Consider the following 22788-nt stretch of genomic DNA (forward strand, 5'->3'; position numbering starts at 1 on the left):
AGAAAGGGAGCGGTGGCCATTTCTGCAATGCTTTTGAGGGTGGTAACTGATAATTACAGCTGTCAATAGGCTAATCTGACGACGCCTAGGGAACTGCACTCGGCATTGTGCACACTCAACGCGGTGGGGTCCAAACGAGTTTCTTGCATTGTCTTTCCTCTCTGACTCACTCCTGTCATGTATATACATGCTCTGAACCCCCCCCCCCCCCCCACCTCGACGCAGTGTGCAAGATAGCAGCAGCACTGAGAAAGTTGAAGAGGAAAGAAAGCTTCGCTTTAAAGGAAACCTGTCGAGCATGCAGTTGGAATGATGGACCTCCTAATCATGAGCGCAGTGCTTTGACTGCTACACCACGAAACCATGAGCTGAGAGAGAGAGAACTTATTCCGGAATATCTATCCATGGTCACGTAGTGCAGCTCGGCTAGGGACAAACGAGCAAAACACGTCCTCCTCTGCAGTTCCTAGGTGCAGTCTCCAGGTTTTGTTCTCGCGACTCGCGCATGCACACGAGGGCGTATCTCTCGCATGTCTACGTCATTGACAAAATGGAAGATGTGGCATGCTCTCAATCGTCGAGAAGATGCGAGTCTGTTGTGCCCTTCTTGAAAGCAGTTCTGTGTATGTTTTTATGTGTGTGCACCCCCTTTTGCCCCGAAGAGATAGCTTGTCAGGTTGTGCATGTATTCAAATGCCTTATATGCTTGAGGCCAAGTATGAGAAACTTGAGGCCAAAATATAATGTGCAGGCGCCCTGCCCGGCCAGAGGGGGGCAAGCGGTCGTACACAGAGGCCGAGCTTCAGGCAGCCCTGCGTGACATCCAGAGCGGCAAACTGGGCACACGCCGCGCTGCTGTCATCTACGGTATTCCCCGCTCCACCCTACGCAACAAGGTCTACAAGCTGGCCCTGGAGCGACGCAATGGCACAGCTGCAGCCGCCAGCAGCAGCAGCAGCCCCCCCCCTGACTCACTGCGCCAGCTGCTGTGTACCCCAGCCAAGCAGCCTCTGGAGCACAGCCCAGCCCTGGGGCCCCTCTTTGCCCAGGTCAGTTTACACTACCGGATCAGCAGTGAGAGGCATTACGTATTTCTCCTTTTTTTTGCTAAACAATGTTTGAGAACTCTACCTAATGCATTCATCCAAACATAATGTCTGCTTTGCAAATTCATAAGCCAGGGAGGAACAGCACTTTAACGGGAGCCATATTAATTATGTTCACTGTCCAGTTTGCTGCAGACTGCAAAGGACAGTTCTGGGGCCATGGTGATGGCAAGAGCACCTACCGCATTTACGTGTGTAAGGCCCGCCGTCGTGTAAAGCTTGCACCCCCACATTGGGGCACAAAAATTTTGAAAAAAGGTATGCATGCCTGCATGCTGGTCAATTTCTCCAAGCCACTACTAGACAGGACTTGTCCTGGCAACATTGCCATTATCATCACCATATACTGCCCTTGGCACCAAACCTAACTTATGCTACTGACTCCGACAAAGTGGCGCTAGTTAGGCCTAGCCAGCGGGTGTGGTGGCTGGCAAGCCGTTACAGAAAGTTCTCTTTTAAAGTAATAATACCAGTTGACCACATCAGCAATCAGGCATGAGATCACGTGCACAGGCTGGACTGACGGTCACGTGCTTGAAGCAGAGTTGGGGTCTGGTGGGGATTAGCTGGCCGCAACTGCTAATGCCTTCCAAGTTCGTGTGTATATTTCTTTACATTGAAGTTTGTTATGTTGAGATTTAACTGTGTTTAATTTATTCGTACTGTAAGCCTTCTGAGGCTCATACAAGAGGTGGGTACAGATACAGAAAGTTGGTGCAAGTAAAGTATCAGTACATTGCAAAAAAAGAGTACAATTTATAAAGAAACAGAGGAAAAGTAAATCCAAAAATGCTGACAGGTCATGCAATAATAATTATGGAAATCAAGTACACTATGAACCCAATTTTATTGATCACGCTACGATTCAAGAAATATTTCAACTTTGCAGACAAATGCATCAGCATAAGAGGAATTCACAATAGTAATGGGGGCACGGCACCGCATGCAACACCATGCTCACCCCACGTCTATTTCTGCAGATGCTCATGTGCTGCCTATCGCCTGGTTCGTGCTCTTCCGTTGAGCTTCTGCCACAGCCCAGCAACCTGTGCCTTCACGAGGCAGGCGACTGCATCGTTGAATGGCCTACGGACCCTCCGACACCCCCGGAAATCCCAGACCCAGCCCGGATTCTTCTCCTGGCCTGGCAACCCCTATCATCGATTACGTCACCGGTCACGCATTCCGAGCACAGGCTACTTAAGGCGCAGCAACGAATCGACCACTTGGGGCACGCCCCCGCATGCAACACCATGCTCACCCCACGTCTATTTCTGCAGATGCTCATGTGCTGCCTATCGCCTGGTTCGTGCTCTTCCCTTGAGCTTCTGCCACAGCCCAGCATCCTGTGCCTTCACGAGGCAGGCGACTGCATCGTTGAATGGCCTACGGACCCGCCGACACCCCCGGAAATCCCAGACCCAGCCCGGATTCTTCTCCTGGCCTGGCAACCCCTATCATCGATTACGTCACCGGTCACGCATTCCGAGCACAGGCTACTTAAGGCGCAGCAACGAATCGACCACTTGGGGCACGACACCGCGTGCAACACCATTCTCACCCCAGGTCTATTTCTGCAGGTTAGTTACCTCCGCTACTCAGCCGAGTACCGGAGTGACAACCGTTATCTTGTTACGGTGTCGTGCCCCTACGACCCCGATTGGGGCCGTGCTATTTGCATGTGTACGGATGCTGTTGCCTTCAATTTGCTATACCACCTGCTATAGATTCTTTCCGGTGACGTAGAGCTGAACCCCGGTCCTATCAAAGAAATTCAGGCTGTCATAACTAAACTCAAAGAATGCCAAGATACTATGCGGACCGAACTTAATGACCTGAAAACCGCTCAGTTAGCACAGGACAAAATGCTCACAGAAATTAGCAACCGGTTAGCCGCACTGGAAATCGCAAACCCGAAAACCAATCCCGATCCAGCTGCCCACGAGGCAATTCAAATTAAGCATGACATCGCGGTTCTGAAAGCGGCTAGCAATGACACTAACAATCGAATGCGCAGGAACAATCTTCTATTTCTTGGTTTCGATGACACAGAAAAAGAAACTTGGCAAGAGTCTGAAAAAAAGATCCTAAAACTTTGCGCTGACACTTTGAAACTGCAATTGGACGGAAACGCCATTGAACGTGCGCACCGCCTAGGCAAATATGGTAACGAAAAAAAGAGACCAATTATTGTAAAGCTAAATCACTACAAGACTAAAGAAAACATTCTTGCTTGCGGCCGCCAACTGAAAGGAACTGACTACGCTATCAGAGAAGATTTCGCTCCCTCTACTCGCCACGCGCGCTCCAAATTAATCCAGTTCATACGCCCTCAAAAATGTGCGTTTAAGCTTTCTGTTGACAAACTTTACGTAGGCAATAAGTCATATTTTTATGACACTGCAACCGATGCTGTCCTAGAATGCGCAAAACCCCCTGCATTAGTACCTTCCGCACATCCGTCGCGTGACAAGGCTGATACGTACACCGAATGACACAAACTAAACAACACAGGTCGTTTAAGCAACCGTTCATCTTTGTCAGTAAATGTAAACATTGGGTTCACGAACATCAGAAGTGTAATTCCAAAACGTGAACAGCTACACGGTTTTATCACAGACATCGACGCAGACCTAATTCTTCTCACGGAGACATGGCTGACTGACAACATCAAAGACTGAGAAGTTTTCCCCTTAAATCAGAATTTCACGCTATACCGGCATGACCGCAAGGAAAGGAGAGGAGGCGGCGTCCTTATAGCAGTGAACAACAACCTATCGTCCTCACTCATCTGCCATGATTTCAATTTAGAACTAACATGGGTATGTGTACATAATTCCTCGGTTAAATCAACATACGGCATTTGCTATAGACCACCAGACAGTCATCCGCTTTTTTGTGATCACCTTCGCAGTTCCCTTACAAACATAAAAGACAAATTCCCCGATGCGCCCATTTTTCTTTTCGGTGATATTAACTACCCTTACATCAATTGGGCCCTCCTTTCAGTAACTAATCAATCGCCATTGAATGAATCCAAACAACAATTCCTAGACTTGGCGCTAGACTTCAACCTCCATCAAACAATAACCAGCTCCACTAGAGGCGATAACACAATTGATCTTTTACTCACCAGCTGCCCTGATGACATATCAAGTGTGACAATACTGCCCGGAATTAGCGACCACAACCTTCTTCATGTATCCCTTTCTATACCACTAAAAAGAAAATCACCTACGAAGAAATTAATCACCGACTATAATAGAGGAAACTTTCCGCTAATCAATCATGAACTCACTCACTTTTATGAACATTTCGAAAAGTCCTACGCAACCCGTTCTGTGAATGCTAATTGGGAGCTCTATAAAAACACGTTGCTAAGTTAAAAAACAAATATGTCCCTACAATAATTATGAAGTCCGACTCAAATAACCCATGGTTTAACAAACACTTGAAATCACTACTTAACCAGAAAAAACGCCTCTACAGAACCGCCAAAAGTAAAAATAGTCCAGAAGCATGGGAGCGACACCGCCTCTGTGAGACTGAATATATTAAAGCAATAAATGAGGCCAAGGACAAATTCTTCTCTGTTGACCTGATTACAATGCTTCGCTCAAACCCAAACAAATTCGGCCGTGTCATCTCCACGAAACAACAAACTAACGAAATAAATCTCGTTGACTCAGATGATGAATTAATAAGCCCTACTAATTCCGCAGCAGCCCTAAATGAGTTCTTCACGTCGGTATTTCACGTCCCTAATCCTTGCACTATGGAACCTTTACCTAGCTTCTCGGCAAAAACAATGCCTGAAGTGCAACTAAACCCGGACGGCATATCTAATCTAATTCGCTCTCTTAAAATATCATCCTCAGCTGGCTGCGACGGCATAAACAGCAAATTACTTAAAAGTACTATAACTCTTTCTACAAAATTTTTGTACCTTATATTTAATCAATCTTTAAACACAGGAAACGTTCCCGACGATTGGAAAAAAGCGAAGGCAATTCCCATTTTTAAAGCAGGAAGGCGCGATAACCCTACTAATTACCGTCCGATCTCTCTAACCAGTGTCCCATCTAAGCTCCTTGAGCACATTATAGCATCTAACCTAATGGATTACCTAGAATCAATCAATTTTTTTTACCCTTTACAACACGGTTTTCGTAAATGTTTGTCTTGCGAAACTCAACTTGCCAAATTTACCCACGACCTACTGCTACACATGGACGATCACCTTCAAATAGATGCAATTTTTCTAGATTTTTCTAAGGCCTTTGACCGCGTGTCTCACAACCATCTCCTTGCAAAATTATCCTCTCTCGGTATCCGCCCCGAGATTATCAAATGGATTGAAAATTTTTTAACAGGACGCGTTCAGTTTACGTATGCTAACAATTTTCAGTCAACCCTTACCAGTGTAACTTCCGGGGTTCCCCAAGGCGCAGGTTTATCTCCTCCATTGTTTTTGATTTACATAAATGACCTTCCCACTAACATATCAACGAAGCTGCGGCTTTTCGCAGACGATTGCGTTCTTTATAACCCCCTTCATACATCTAACAACACAATCGCCCTACAACACGATTTTGATACTATCGCTTCTTGGTGCGAAAAATGGCACATGCCTCTTAACCTCACTAAATGCAAGGTAATATCTTTCACGCGCAAACACACCACCGTACACCACACTTATCGCATTAACTCTGTTCCTATTGATCACACGTGTACTTACAAATATCTAGGAGTTCATATGACGCCATCACTTTCATGGGTGAAACATATCCAAACAATTCGCTGCGAAGCTTCACGCACACTAGGGTATTTACAACGTAACTTAAAATCTGCATCGTCTGAAATAAAAAAACTAGCATATTTAACGTATGTGCGACCCAAACTTGAGTACGCATCATCTATCTGGCATCCCTCACAAGCTTATCTCGCCGATGACTTAGAAGCCATACAAAACCGCACTGCTCGCTTCATTACGTCACAATATTCTAGACATATCAGCGTAACCACCTTAAAACAAACTTTGTCTCTCCCATTGCTTGCTTCACGGCGCGTAACTTCTTGTCTTTGCCTTCTTCACACTTTCTTTTACTTCACCCATTCAGGACACGCCCTCTTAAAACGCCCGTTCAGAACATCATCCCGTTTATTTCATACTCGCCCCTTGGCGGCGATAAAGTGCCGGATGACGGCGATGAGCAGCTCATTCTTCCCCCATGCCATAACACTTTGGAACTCACTCCCGGATGACATTGTTTCGTGCAGTGACCGCAAAACATTTCGCAAAAAACTAAACGATTTTGATAATGCCAACATAACCACATGAATACCACATCTATTTATTTATCGCCTTGTTGTTATTGTGTATATGTTCCGTCTTCTTCTTTTTTGAAATTTCCTTTTTATGTACCTATTACAACTAATGTGCACTTTATTAAGTAACTTTCTTATGAAGCTGTTCGACTTTGATGCGCGCCCCCCCTTATGTAATGCCTTCGGGCCCTTAAGGTTGAATAAATGAAATGAAATGAAATGAAATTTGGCAGACTGTTTCATCATTCTATTGCAATAAACGGTGGAATACACTTGTCCTGGTTGTTTCTGCCAGAATGCCAATACGGTGGCTTCAGGTAGACTTGTCAATTTTTATGCTTCCTTGGTAAAGTAAAAAATAAGCTTCATTGCAGTGATAGCCTGCTGAAGGGACAAAACCACTTAAAGCGGTTACACTGACATGACATTAGTACTTACTGTATATAAACCTGAGTGCTTTATTTTGTACTTTTTCTAGCATTTCAATAAGATGGGCTTGGCTGGGATCCCAAATTACACTGTATATTCAAGAACAGGCCTTGCTAAAGATTTGTAAGCTATTTTACCTGTGGGGGTGCCATTCTTAAATTCCGGTGCGGAACTCCTAATTGTTTGAATTGCCTTGATGCATGTAGTTTCAATGTGGTCGGCACATTTTAGATTCGGTGTAATGTGACACTCGAATATTTTGGTTGTGGCGCTTGTGTTAATTGGTAATAAAGCAAGAGAGGCGCTTATTTTCTGGTTACCTTGAGGCACTTTGTCTTTTTGACATTTATTGCTATGTCCTAAGCCAAGCACCAGTTAGCAGTTTTTTGTAATGAGAAATTGGACCTTTCCTAGTCCTTCACGCTGCACACAGTGATGTAGATAACAGTTATCAGCGAATAACCTCACTCCCTGGATCTATCTCTACATGAATAAATATTGACACATGTACTTGTTTATCTTTCTCGGGTGACCGCTTTTTCACTGGCTAACAAGGGTAAACGTTACCGTTCAGCGCAGGACGTGCCTGCATGTATCGAAAGTTTCTGTAATGATATTGATGGTTCTATCTGTTGTCACCGAACCTTGTGTAATCGGGTTGTATGCGAGACGTGAATTGTGTAGTACTTTCTGGTAGACACGCGGGCACTAGCAATTACCATATTTACTTGATTAATCTAACGCACACCCATTTTCTGTGACTACGAAAAGGGGGGGGGGGGAACGCCCTCGATTGTAACGCGTACCCATTTGCCGTGACCTAAAAAAAGAAAAGTCCTTTACAGTACCGCGCACCTCATTATTTCATACAAAAATACAACTTTCTCATTTGGGATAACAAAGATTTACTCCCAATGCACTAAAGGTGCGATAAATAAGGTCGCAGTTTCGCCCAAAAGGCAAAGCATTAATTGCGATAGCAAATAGTAGACAGCAATATGAAAAGTAAGGATAGTACTTTTATCGGCCGTATAAACTTTTTAACATTCGCTTACTAACTAAATTAACAAGCATGGGGTCACATGTGCATAAGCAAGCATGAATATGTTTCACTCAATGACCATGGAAACTTTATCAGAATGCTGGAGTGAGAAAGTGTAGTAGCAGGAGTGAATGAATTGACCTTCATGTGGCCTCTCACTTCAACGTAAACTAAGCGACGAGAACACAGCACGGTGCGCCTAGGTACGTAGACTGTCTCCATTGCAGATCGCTTTCAAGATAGAGGACGGACGGCCGTGCCTACGCAGCAGCCGCTGGAGTAGTACACCTCTCCTGTTTCCGCCAGTCCCGCACGCAAGTTTTGGGTACTCCGAACGCCCGTGATGCGGCCTGATTTTTGCCCATCTCCCCTCATGTGATCACTTTCCTTTTAATTGCTGCACCATGAACACTCGGCATATCTTCACAGTCTGCACTTCCATGCTGATAGAGCAAACACAGAAAACGGGAAGACGGATGGTGGACAAACCTAAACACACATACTACAGCACATGGAGGAAGCTAGGGCAGCTAGGTTTGAAGTGCATGCAAGGCAGCCCTTTTGAAGTGCCGATGGTGATATAGCAACACAGGTTTAGGGTAGTACTCGATTCTAACGCGCACACAATTTTTGGACCTGTTTTTATTGAGAAAAAAGTGTGCGTTAGATTTGTGTAAATGCGGTATTCTGGAACGTTTCATGACTCGTGTATAAAAGGCGACGCATAGAGAAAGAAATTCAAAAAGAAGGGACACTCAGCGAAAACTGGCAACAGGAAATACATCACGCTAGTATTAATTAACGTCAACCGTTTGCTACCGTGAGCATTGGAAAAAAAAAGAATGTGAAATGAAGTGAACAGACATTGTTTTATTCTTTTATTCTTTCCTGGCAAAACTAAAAATATCTGCGAACAAATTAAGTTATACTTTGCAGCTTACTTTTCTTGCATTACCTAGTGTCAGGCCAATGACTCTCCAGATGCATGCATCATGCGTCAGACACGCCGCCGAAGCGAGCGAGCTTCGTGTAACATTGTGGTGGGGGTGGAACGTTCCCCGTCCTCGCCATAGAGCTCCGAAGCAGCCGCACCATCGTCTTCACAGCCATAGCTTCCGATGGAACCATCCCATCGCCACCTACACTGTGGCCCCAACCACAACGTACATTACGGTTCCTAGTCTCCATGATCCTGGGACATTCTCTGCCCAGAATGACGTTGACATCGACGACTGGCTCAGCATGTATGAGCTTATTAGCCAAAGCCACCACTGGGACCCTACCATCATGCTTGCCAATATGATCTTTTATCTGGACGGGACACCGCGTGTGTGGTTTCGCACCCATGAGATCAAGCTCTCCAGCTGGGACATTTTCAAAGAGCAGCTTCGCGACCTATTTGAAAACCTGTCAGGTCGCCAACAGGCTGCACGAAAGAGCTTGCCACCCATGTCCAGTTGTCGACCGAATCGTAAGTCTCCTACATACAGGAAGTGCTCGCGCTTTGCCTGAAAGTCGACGAGCACATGACCGAGGTTGACAAGGTGGGCCATATCCTAAAAGGCATCACGGACGACGCCTTCAATTTGCTCGTCTATAACAACGTTTTTGCCGTCAATGCCATCGTGAAAGAAGGCCGCCGCTTCAAGGTAGCCAAAAGCCACCGCCTCGTCCCACAGTTTTCCCGGCTCCCAAACACCCCTGCCACATTCTCTTGCTCTGCTCTTACCGCCACACGACCATTTCAAGAGAACGTCACACGTATCGTTCGCCATGAGATTGAAGCGGCGAGTCCAGCCCCCCTTCATCCACGACCCCCTGACGGTACCTTTGACCAAGCAGCCCCCACTATTTCCGTTATTCAAGCAGTTGTGCGGCAAGAAATTGCAAACTTTGGCATCCCTACTGCCTGCTCTGTCTCCCGACCTGATTCGGCACCCATTCCCATCCACAATCTGTAATCACTAGTATTTCGCTCCCAGACCACGCAATCCTGCTGAATGGTGAACCCCAGGGAACAAACCGATCTGCTTCCGTTGCCACCGTGTTGGTCAGGTATCCCGCCACTGCTGCGCCACCTGGATACAGTGAAATCTCGGTATAATGAACTTCAGGGGACCGCGGGAAAATGTTAGTTATTCTGAAAGGTCGTTATAGTGAAAGGCCAAAAATTAGCCATAACAATAGCATTTCAGTAACGCAAACATCCTACCTTTGAAACGGTACCTCCTTGAACTTGTTTCTCACACAATGCACACATGATCGTCAGACAGGGCACATTTATTTGAAATAGTCCGTGATCGTCTTCTGACGGGTGCAGCACAGACTCTGCAACACGAACGATTCCAGACCGTGCGCATTCTTATGCACGCTTCGGTCGCTGTGCCACTTTTGGCTATAAATATGCGGAGTTTTCGCAAGCAGTCCAACGCATCAGTCCAAGCCGCAGTCGCTTCCTTGATGGTGTAAGCTGAGATTCTTGCTGGTGCTTAAAGATTTTTTTCTTTATCTTTGAGAATCGTGGTGATCGTCGACCGCGCCACTACACTTTCTTTAGCCACAACGGATTGTTTCTTCCCGTCTTCTATCTCGCGAAGAATGTCTACTTTCTCGCTCAAAGAAAACTGCTTTCGCTTCTTCGCCTTGGTTAGAGTTGTTGAGCTCATGGCAACGCGAACGCCGGCACGCACTTCTAACACAATAATATAACCAGAAGAAAAACAAGACGGACAGGCCTGATACGGGTGACAGCACGCGAACAACTGAGAAAACAAGCAAGAAAAACGTGATGCGTCGTCGCCTCCACAACAGGAAAAAAAGAAAAGGCCCACTTCAGCGTTAATTACTACTTATTTTTTTCCTTCTGCCGCACCGTCTCAGGTTTTACGAGCCCATGCTCCCCGCCTTTCCACTCACAAAACCTGGTGCGTCATTGCCTCCGCAACAGGGAAGAAAAAAAAAAAGTCCCCCGCCTGCATCTTTCTCTTCCCGCGCATCTCAGGTTTTTGCGGGAAGCAAGTTGCAAGGCGCCCGCCGCTCTTCGCGCTGCGTCGTCTGCTAACTTAGAGCTCCGACTGCCGTGACGGATACACTGAAATCTAAGAATCCTCGCATTCCGGGATACGAGTTCGTAGTACTGAGGTGTTGTTAAGATGACACGGAAATTAAATAACGATCGTTATTCTGAAATGTTCATTATTCTGAAGTTCATAGTAGTGAAATTTTTACATGAAAACTATAAGCAGTCGGCATGGGATTTCTTAAAAGTTCGTTAAACTAAAATGTTCGTTAATGTGGTGTTCGTTGTAACGGGGTTTGACTTAACGCCGTACTGCAGCTGATTCTCTGCTCCTCGCCCATACGCTCACGCTCGCCATTATTCACCTCGCCGTCTGTACCCTACTTCTGATACCCCTGACAGCCGCTCCTCCGTGCGATTGCCGTCGCTTCAACGCCTTCGCTCCCCGTCACCCCAACCTCGCCGCTTTTCCTCGCCAAACCGACGGACGAAAAACTAGGCCATGCAGCTCTTGGAGGTAGTGCTGCATCACGTTCGTCCTGTCCAAATCCTCTGTTGACGCTCCTCACCAACACGAACCTAATTGAAGTAGACGTAGATGGTGTTCCGTTGACAGCATTAATTGATACTGGAGCCCAAGTATCCATAATGAGCACTAACCTATGTCGTCGCCTCAAAGAAAAAAAGGCACACATGTTCTACCCAACATCGCAAACAATTTGTAACCTGTACTCATAACGTTGTCTATGCCATCCCACTTTCATGCGGAAGAACATATATTAGTCAAACCGGCAGATGCATCAACGAGAGATTAAAAGAGCATCGATATAACGTCACTAAGGTAATCTAGGGTAATTTGGATGTCCACTGCCGAGATTGTTACTGCAAGCCTATGTTTGAAAGCACTTCCATTCTGTATAAGGCTCATAGCAGGATGATGAGGGAGATTGTAGAGGCCTACGACATTGCAAAATTAGAGCAAAAGCGCATAAGCAAGCCTTTGGTGTCACTATCGGTAAAGGAGATACGATTCCTCGGTTTATCTTTGTGACCATTGTAGTACATGTTTTCCCTTGCCTTGCACACGTGTTCGGTTCAGCGAAATGCACCACTCAATGTTCTTTTTTGCTGTTACGTTTGTTTCCGCTCACACGGTATATATTTATCGATGCGTGTGAAAATAAAATCTATAGTTGAAAGTAGCGCTGTGTTGGTGTATCTGTTTCTTTCTACGTCCTCATCCAGTCACGCTTATACACTCTACCATGGACCTTGCTCTACCGTTTGTCACATTTGCTTATAATTCCTCGCGCCACGACACAGCCGGTTATTCCCCATTTTCCCTTCTGTTGGGCTGAGAACCAGCACTACCCCTCGACACAACCCTCTCTGTTCACGCGGCACCGACGAATGAATATGCACTTGACACCATCGCCCGCTGTGCCCATGCAAGGGAAATTGCCCGTGACCGCCTTCTTAAATCCCAAGAGAGTCGCAGGTGTTTGTACGACCATTGACACCAAGACGTGCACTTCCTGCCTGGTTCTTTGGTGCTTTTATGGTCTCCGTCGCATAAGGTCGGCCTGTCAGAAAAACTACTGTCTCGTTACACAGGCCCATACCAAGTGCTTCGTGCCGTGACTCCCGTCACCTACGAGATCGCCCTTGACGCCCCATCTGCTTCCCAGTCCAGTGATTGCACGTTACACGACTGGAGCAGTATCACCCTCCCACTGATAGACATTTAGACGCTCCGGGATGTCGCTTCTGCCACCAGTGGATATATGCTACACGCGTGTGGTATTTGATTGTTTGAACGAGGCGCGTGGGCGCCTTCACTCGAGAAAAAAGGAGGAAGAATGAACAGGGCTCAAGCTGTGAATCTAACCGGTCAGCGCTGCAACCGCTGTTGTAAATATAACCTGTAAATAGTTGCTCGTCTTACTGACTCGTCGTTCGCATAACAACGTTATTATTATTTTGTTAAGCTAAGACGATCCCCCTTCATTTAGCAGGACTCCATCCATGATTGCTAACCTTACAAATTTGCATATCGAAATGCAGTATTCGTTGTTTCTGCACTCGTGTTTTCTTTGAAGCCTGGCTAGTCTAATGCGAGATCCAAGATACTTAATCGCTGTGCAGAGCCATGTTGTGTGGGTCCGCTTTACTGCTGCCTGTCATTGTGAGATGTTTTGGGGGGTGTATGTTAGCATTTCGAAGCTGGTTGCTGCAAGCCAAGTCATCCTTCTGGCCACCAGGCATTCTCTTCCTTCTCAGCGGTTATCAGTACTGGCCACTGGAGATTTTCCGGGCCATGGAGGAGCTGTTACGATTGGCCAGTGGGAGTAGAGACCTTCTAGCTTCCCCTGCACCACTGCGACGAATCGCTTCATGAAGCTAACAATGAGTCCCCCTGAGACAGACCTGCGGCTACAGCAAGGCGAGACTTGTTTGGCGGATCGAGTGTTTGTTGGTTTGCTGTCGCCGTCACAGACGATGGTAGCAAGAAACTCCTGGAAAAGGGTGTTCTACAGCATTTCCTAACGGACTCCGGTAATCGCCACGGTCGTTTGAGAGACGCTCCAGCTAACTGCTGGGTCATCCCAGGAACCAAGACGCTCCAGCTTGAGTCAAGCGTGGCAATCTCTGTCTGCGATGCTCCCCTCCTTTCTGTGTGTTCAGTGAACAAAGGTGCGGGATTGATTATGTGAAACCTCGCCCTCAACGCGGGTTCTTCGACAACTTTGGACGCTCCGATTTGACGAAGGTGGGATGACAGATTTCCCTGGCCTAGAGATCTAGGGAGGACAGAGGTGACCCACCGTGGTTGCTCAGCGGCAATGGTGCTAGGCTGCTGAGCACGAGGTCGTGGGATTGAATCCTGGCCATGCCGGCCGCATTTCGATGGGGGCGAAATGCGAAAACACCCGTGTACTTAGATTTAGGTGCACGTTAAAGGACCCCAGGTGGTCGAAATTTCCGGAGTCCTCCACTATGGCGTGCCTCATAATCAGAAAGTGGTTTTGGCACATAAAACCCCATAATTTAATTTAATTTAGGACAGAGGTGGTTTAAGCAGACTTTTTTGGCTCCTCAGTGTGCTTCAATTCTGTCATGCTAGACTGATGAGACATAACGTTCTCCAGTCTTCATATAGATATTGTTAGTAAACCCAGTACTCCTCGCTCTTGATGAGAACATGTTCCTCCCTTCAACAACGTTCTTAGGGTGGACGAGTGGGACAACGACATGGGCTAGCTACTCTGTTTTTACATGCCCGACCCCATCTCTTATGCTACAGACCTTCACGAGGGTCGTGCGCAAAGAGCGAGCGCAAGCTCTGCTGGAAACCCGATAGCAACTGCCCAATGAGACCATCGCTATCTTCACATAAGGGATGACCCATCTTTTCCGACATGCCGACCCGGAAATGTCCGAGGAAAAAAAGTCCGGATGTGGGGCATAAAGCAAGAACTTTTTGCCGGACTGATCCACGACCCCCCGAGGACTGTGGCTGAGTTCTTAACAGAGGCAACAGTGATGTTAAATGAGGAACAATGAACGTAACAAAACCAGTCCCTGTGGACATGTAATAAAACGTTAAGATGGCTGGAATGAACATTGTTTATTAAAACGTACTGCATTTTGTTAGAAAGATATGCTTCAATCCACGTCATTATTTGTGATGATTACCTATTGATTTCATATTTTCATTTAACTTGTAATGTTATGATCTCAACTTTCCCTCACTGCTTCATTTCTTTTTCTAGCACAAGCCTATTAATTTTTTTTTCCGTCTAGTTATTCAGTAGAATGTCTGTACAAACAATGTGGTGTGCGTCATCAACAGTGGCTAGGCAAGTCCATTAGCTGTCACACCAAAGTCATTGCTGCAGTTCATTAGGTATGTGCTAGCTTAAAAGTGCTTCTCTTTTGGTTAAGTAGCACTTGAAACTGGAAAATGTATGTACTTTTCATATCAAGTACTACAGTAGAAACTCATTGATACATTCCCGTTACGTACGTTTTCCCGGTGCCAACGTTCGCAATTTAAAACAAAAAAATGACCCAATAGAGTTTACGCTGAACTTTTACCGGCTCACACGTTCCCTGAAAACATTATTTTTCGCCACCAATGTTCAGTATGTTGCCAAACTGCGATCGTATGAGACGTTTTCTGGCTGCTAGATCCCATGTAAACAAGAAAATACATGAGGCGCGCGTGATTGAGAACAGTATATAGCTGCCCGCCACGGCAGCTTCACCGCAATACTCACCTGCCTGTCTCACACGAAAATGCCTGCGCACACTCAATTTTTCATTTTGGCTCCAGCAAATTTTCTCCAGGGTCATCGCACGCAGCATTTACAGCTATCATCGCCAATCCTATTGTGATAAGCATTTTTGCCTATCTGTTTCACAATGCGTGGTGCCGTTGGAAGCTTAGCGCACGGTTTTATGAATGAATGAATGAGTTTTATTTCTTCTGTTTACAACAGAAAGGAAGCAGAAGCTAAAGGCCATGTGGCCTGACGGAGGCTTCTGCTCCCACAACAATTCGGCAGGCCGCATTAGGCGATAATAGCCAGATAATAGGCGATAACTGAAACGCGTTGCTATTCCCTGCTGTAGACTGCAATCATATACGTTTTCCGGCCGCTAGATCCTGTGTGAACAAGAAAAAGTGCAAGGCGCGCGGGATCGAGAACAGTATATACAGTCGCCGACCGTTTATTCGGACCTCACGGGGACTGCGGAAATGTCCAAATAAACAGGTGTCCGAAAAAGCAGATAAAGAAAAAAAAAAGAAATCCTTTATTTCCACGCACTTATTTGGGCTCAGTAGTAGGCTTGAAGAAATCGTGAGTGCGCCGTTGCACGCTGTTGCATTTACGTGCAATCAGATAAGCCTGAATCTCGGAGAGGGTCGTACGGTCACTATAGACGGCTGAAAGCACAGTCACTGCTTGTGCACGCTCTGCATGCGACGGCAGCCTAACACATGGTGCGTCATCTTATGACTCGGAGTCATCGTCCGGCGGTGCAGCAGAAACCAGACGAATGATCTCGCCGTCGTCGAGTTCTGCGCATGTCAGTACAGCAGTGTCAGCACCTGTGAAACTGTCAAATGAGACTGTGTCCGGAATCACAATGCAACCACTGCGCCGGTCTTGGCAGAACATTTTCGCGTCAGTAGGGAGCACATCGAAAGGCGACAAATCTTAGGCTTCCCGGCACCTGCTTGCCGGCATTCCCCAGCGCAGTCTACGCGGGCACTGTCAGCACCATTAGACACTTAGAAACCATTAGAAACATTAGACGCAATGTTTCCGTACGCCACATTGGATCACCGAAACCTCGATATAGCACACAAAGCAAACACCACCGTGCCGACACCAGTCGCACAAATGAAAAACGTGGCCTGCTTGCAGCGTCGTGCGCGAAAGAAACAAATCAGCTGCTGAATTGTCTCACATGGCTTACTAAGCTGAAACCGTAACTGCTGTACGGCCACTCTATCGAACCAGGCAGAAACGATGATGATGAGCAGGGATTTCCAGTAGCGCCACTTCGTGGGGCAGCAAGGAGGCTCCGTTCAAAACAAAAATGGCGTTCAGCAAGACGAACTAAGCGCCGGTCAGAGTCGGTGCATGATGCCCTCGATCAAGTTGGCTAAAGGAGTGTCCGAAAAATCAGATGAGAGGTTGCAAGGTGTCTGAACTTTCGACAGTTGTTATACATTATGGTCTCTGGGGAGAGTGGCAGTGCCGCGAAGCTGACCGAATAATCAGGCATGTCCGAATTTTTGGAGTCCGGAAAATCGGTCGGCGACTGTATAGCTGCCCGTCTTGTGAAAACAACGGCACGCACAGTTTCTTATTCGTTACCAGCAAATCTTCGCCTCGGTCGTCGCACGCCGCATTCGCAGCTATCGCGACCAAACCTATTGCGATAAGCATCTTCATCTATCTGTTTTACAGTGCGTGGTGTATAGTGCCATTGGTAGCATACTGCACGCTTTTAGTAGGCAATAATCCAAACGTGCTGCTGTTCCCTACTGCAGGCAGTGTGATGTGATTATAACATTTTGCTTCGGGAGCATCCCGCGTCCCCCACTGGCTCGATTTCATTTCGGTTTCCAGTCGCCCTCCTAAAACACCACGCAGCAGGAAAAGAACAAAACACGTCTTGTTCCGCTGGAGCACCTCCAGCTCAACACGCGTCGGCGTCTCATGCCGCAATGATCAGGGCAATGCTTCACATTACGTAGATGTCAACAATAGTTGAGTCTATCAAATTTTTTAGTTACTTCGCCATAACATTTACCATGGTGTCCCCAATTACCCATCTATTTTGAACTTTACCTATGGATCACCCATTGCCTTGTCCTTACAGTCACCAAACATCTAGAAGCTGCCTCCTTTAGTTAAGTGAGGACACCAGGCGAAACTAATATATGACACATGGAAAAAAAAATGAGGGTTCAATAATTATTCGTAACATTTCTAAATAAGCCAGAAGCGTTAAAACTATGCGATGCATTGTAGTACTTGTACTTAAATTGCTTCCTATTCCTTCAAGATATAAAATATGTGAATCGCAATGTTCTCTTGGGACATTGCAAAACCTTGCTAATAATAGCAGCGTGACACTTTTGAATACTTGCTTTCAACTGTTTTAAAGCTCTATTTTATAAACACGAATTTACCATCGCGCATGAACTTTGTATACTGTTCCCACTATGATAGAAAAATGTGACCTCAACTGTGGTCGTCATTATGCCAACAGAGCTGTCCAAGTTTTACACCGCTCGTAAAACAAACCAATAAAGCTGTGGCCCACTGGCATACATATTCTACTGGAAAAACCACATTTAACCCACCCACTTGGAACGTTGCCTACACGTTACCCGTCCCATGCTCCTAATCTTCCTCAGACATAAACAAGATGCCTTGTTTAGCTCACCGAGGACACCGGAGAAACTAACTACAAATCTTGTAATATGCACAAAAATACATAGATAAAAGAGGGTTTAGTAATTAACTGAGGCGTGCATTTAAAGCAGAAAGTGAAAGTTTTGCAATGCATTACGTTTAAAATGTTCTTATTTTCGCAGAATTTCACGTCCATGTCTCGTGTTGTTGTTTTAGGAGAAATATTTCGATTAGTGGCACTATTTCATCCAGGAATGCTTCAATGAGTAACATTCTACAAAGGTTGTATCGAACCTACACACAATAAACATTTATGGCTCGTCACTCAGAACATTGCTACGTACTTTGAATAAAGACCATGCCCCACATAGTTTACCGAGGCATAGTTTTAGCCCCCCCCCCCCCCCCCCCCCACTTTTGACAGAGGGTAGCAAGTGCCCCTCCCTGCCCCCCTGGTAAATATGTCTATGTTATGAAGTTTACTGCTGACACCATCACAGCCAGTTGAAGATGATTGTTGAAGATTATTGACTAGGTTAAATATGCCCTCCACAAAAATTCATAGGTCTGGCATAGTATGAACAGAAGCAGTATGGGCTAGTTAGGGACGTCAATGGGGACAGTAAATACAGAGGAGTAGTAGGTATTCAGGGCAGCTGCAGATTCATCATTAGAAATGGGATCTCTGTCGAGGTCAACAAGTTCCACATTGTTAGATCTGTCTTTCGTGGAGAACATGCTGCAAAATTCATTTGCATTGATTAGAGCATAGAAAGTACTAGATCTTATCCTTGGCTTGACTGACCTCCTGAAGATACGCATATGTGAAACCTTTCCCACGCTGCAATGTTGTAACTTTGATAAGTTTTCCTGTGGAGAAATTCTTTATGTTTGAGAAGAGGTTTTACCCATTTAGTGAACGAAGCATTTTTATAGTCTTATTTCACAGCAATAGTAGTACTTATCTTTTAGGTTTAGTAACACCGTGTTTTATTGCTATAGCAATTATATGGACATGCCAGGCGCGTTTTTGTTGTCACCGTGATATTCTGTATAAAGTCCAAGGGCGATTACACCGTCGACGCGCATTGTATGCTGTATATGTGAGTGAAAACATGTGATGGAAGCCGACATTTGCTGCACAATCTGGCACGTGCAAAGGAGAAAAGTGGAAAGCAAATGCGCTGTCTTCCATTGTACGAAAGGCCATGAGGGAGTGGGGGAGGCGTTGTGCTTTGGCAGCAACTGCGTATTTCGTGACTGGGTGCAGGAGGAACTGACGAGCGCAGCTCAATCTCGCGTGCGGTACGGAGGAAAGCTGGGAGGCAGCACGAAAGGAAGGGCTTAGACTCCTCAAACAAGTGCGTATTTTGCTCGGTCGCGTGCGCCATACCTTGAAAGGAATCTGAAGGCGGCTGACATCTTCGTGCACGCTGTGTTCTCGCTGCTGCTCACACCAACATTTTGAGAGCCAATATCTGATGGAGTGTGATGTGTTCATGTTTTCTTGTGCTCGCTGGCACCATGCTTGTTAATTCAGTTAGTAAACGAATTTGTCCAAGTTTGTACGGCTGATAAAACTACTGTTCTTACTTTGTATAGCTGTCTACTAATTTGCTATCTTAATCGATGCTTCACCTCTCGGGCGAAACTGCGACTTTTTTGAATAGCTCCCAGTTTGTGTTTTCTGAGCATGACAACTAAATGGGCTGAAAATTGTGCCCAAAAAACTCAAATTCACTCTCTATAGCCGCATATAGTTTCCTCTCTGCTAATCTGAGTTTGGTTTTTGGGTACGTGATTTCTTACTCTGTGGTAGACGAATAACAACGTATACATCATTACATACCTGCCAACCCTCCCGATTTGCCCGGGAGACTCCCGATTTTTTACTGAACTTTCCAGTTGTACGATCACTGTCTTATATCTCCCGAAAAGTGGTCTCCGTTCGCGCAGTAATGGTTTTTGCCAAACCGGCATCGCGGAATGTACAGCCACATCGTAATCGTCAGCATCACCAACAACGGCTGCACTAACACCATTGGTATCATCGACTAAGCTGCCGACTACGGTGCCCAGTAAGCCGACCAAAGCCAGAGCCAATGTAGCTCTTGCATTTCGTGCATGCCTTCCTCCATGGTGCATCTTGTTGCTGCTGCTTGTGTGTATGATTAGTGTTGGCTAGGCTGTGTGTGTGCGGTGCACTGTGTAAAGTTAGAATCCTCATGTGCTTGATGCCATGGCGCTATCAAAGCCCAAGAAAAGGTATTTGCAGAAGTTCTTGCGATCTTATACTTCTGAATTTTCGTGCTTTTTGACATCAAAACAAGGAGAACATTTTGCATATTGTACAACGTGTGGATGCTGCGTCAGCATGTCTCGCGGTGTCAAAGGCGACTTGAAACTGCGTGTTTCCATGGCAAAGCATCAAAGCTATGTTCGTACTGCTGAGCAGCAAGGCAACATAGTGAACATTCTTCGGAACAAGTGCGATGACAGTGTTATACGTGTGGAGTGCCTGTTTACGGGATTCCTTCTCGGAACAGAACCTACCCCTTAGTGTCAGCGACTACGTTGGGCCTCTTCTACATAAAATATTTCCCAAATGCGATGAAACGAAGCACTATGGATGTGGATGCAATTCTGAAACACAACTCTGAAGAATGCAGAGGTGGCCAACCTGAAATTTATTTCGCAGGCATCGCTCTCGAGTCTTCATTTCTTTATTCAGCATTTTCCTCAGCTGCTGCCCCGAGATTCCACTGAATCTGCTGAAGACGCTTTAGATGCTCTCGAAGCTGAGTTTGCTGCACTACAGGCGCAGTCTTCCAGAGGACATTCTCAATGAAGAAAGGTGGGACGTGCAGTGGTCTATGGTTGGAAAAATGGAAAACACTGATGGAAAACGTGTTTCACCGAGTTGTTAAGGTGATGCTGGATTCACTTGTAATGCCTCATAGCAACGCAAAATGTGAGAAGATATTTACCACGGCGCGAAAAACTAGGACTGAGTTCCGCTCATCAATGTGCAACACAACCCCCCAACACCAGCTGCTAGTGATAGGCCATCAGTCTGGACCATGTTTTGAACAAAGCTACTCCGACGAATTTTTTAAGTGAGCAAAGTCTGCTGCTGCAATGTCCTGCAAAAGGATTCATGGAACAGTGCCTGAAAGTTTGAACGAACCCCCCCCCCCCCCTGGGAGTTGAAACAGGTAATGCCCCCCCCCCCCCCCCCCATTTGGCGCAAATAAAAAGTCTCCCGATTTTTGATCTCGCCAGGTTGGCAGGTATGCATCAATGTTGACAGGTGGTTCCGAGTGACCAACGGGTGATCCATCAAAGTTGGCAGGTGGCCCTAGAAATGATCGCTGAAGCCAGGTATCGCAGTAATGGCGGAAATGTCGTCCGGTTGTTTAGTAAGGAGCAAGTATAGTATGTTTATGCCTCTGGTGAGACCTGCTACCCCCTGTTGAAGGTTGAAATCTTCTGCTACTTGAAGAAACTGTTTAGCCTCAATGAAAAAGGGCCCTGCTGACAGAGACAGCGCAATCCAATTTATTTATTTATTTATTTATTTACTTACTTACATACCTACAGCGCCCAATGTTGGGCATTAGAGTAGAGGAAGGAATATTATACATATGTTCAAATACAGATGATTGATGGTACAAAAGGATACATCGATACATAATACAACACAGTATTAATATTGAAAAATACAGTACACTCAAAGTGCCTGTAGCGGCCACTCGCACGGCAGTTTTCTGTGCATTTGCGGGCTTCTTTCACGCTCAGAAAAACACTTTTATTCAGCGCGTATTGAGCAACAAAAAGCTGTATTGGGAGTTCTTCATGTCGCTCTACAATTTTCTCATTGATAATTTTCATCTAATTATAATATTTGAAAAGTTCATTAATTAAGACTAATTATCTACTGAGGCAGAATGCAAAAAAAGAAAAACAATTTGAGTATCTCCAAGCGATGGCAAACAACATAACCTTGGTTCTGTCCAGCTATGTGGCATTTGCATATTTTAAAACTCTGGCTAAAGTTAGCTGGGACACCCTGTACATACACTCTCAGCACTTCATTTCGGGATGAAAAAAGAAAATGAAGCTAGCACTATTTCTTTCATCAGAGCACCACATTCACAAGTGCAATGTTAAAACCTACGTGAGCTTTCCTCGCTTTTGAGCAGATTTGCACATTCAAGGCAGGGTCTCTCTGCAGGAACGGAGCATAAATATGGATTCGCGTCAGCAAATCAGATTAGATTATATAGGCCGTGAACTCATCAAAATGCACAGGAGTGTTGCAAATAGCTTTGAGACAGCAGCAAAAGATGCATGTATACACCGTTTCTTCATGGGTGCCACCACGGATGGATGGATGTTATGAGCGTCCCCTTTGGAACGGGGCTGTGAGTTGCGCCACCAAGCTCTTGCTATTATACTGCATAATGTCCTACCTAGGTTAAAAAAAAAAAACACACTGAACTCCTACAACCAAATTTCCTAACCCCCTATTGTGAACTTTGCTTTTTAACGTCTCCGTTGACCCGGCGTGGTTGCTCAGTGGCTATGGTGTTGGGCTGCTGAGCACGAGGTCGCCGGATCGAATCCCAGCCATGGCAGCCGTATTTCGATGGGGGCGAAATACGAAAACACCCGTGTACTTAGATTTAGGTGAACGTTAAAGATCCCCAGGTGGTCAAAATTTCCGAAGTCCTCCACTACGGCATGCCTCATAATCAGAAAGTGGTTTTGGCACGTAAAACCCAATAATTTAATTTTTAATGTCTCCTTTTTTTGTCGTTTCCCTACTTTTCTTCCACCAATATTCCGATCGCCTCTCAATAATCTCTTTTGCGGACATTTTTACTTTTTCCCTGCTCTCGCTGAACCCAAGGGCTTCACGGAGGC

The 22788-nt window shown here is 45.8% G+C and overlaps 1 protein-coding gene across 2 annotated transcripts in view; it reads left to right on the plus strand.

The window, feature by feature from the left end:
• The window catches only part of LOC139054450 (mblk-1-related factor 1-like), a 154895-nt gene that overhangs the window by 80751 nt on the left and 51356 nt on the right, over positions 1 to 22788 (plus strand). For both annotated transcript variants that reach the window (XM_070531430.1, XM_070531431.1), the window contains one exon: positions 752 to 1049. In XM_070531430.1, coding sequence (XP_070387531.1) covers positions 752 to 1049 — 298 coding nt within the window. The remainder of the gene's footprint in view (positions 1 to 751; positions 1050 to 22788) is intronic.

This window comes from Dermacentor albipictus, chromosome 1 (assembly GCF_038994185.2).
Source record: "Dermacentor albipictus isolate Rhodes 1998 colony chromosome 1, USDA_Dalb.pri_finalv2, whole genome shotgun sequence".
NCBI lineage: Eukaryota > Metazoa > Arthropoda > Arachnida > Ixodida > Ixodidae > Dermacentor > Dermacentor albipictus.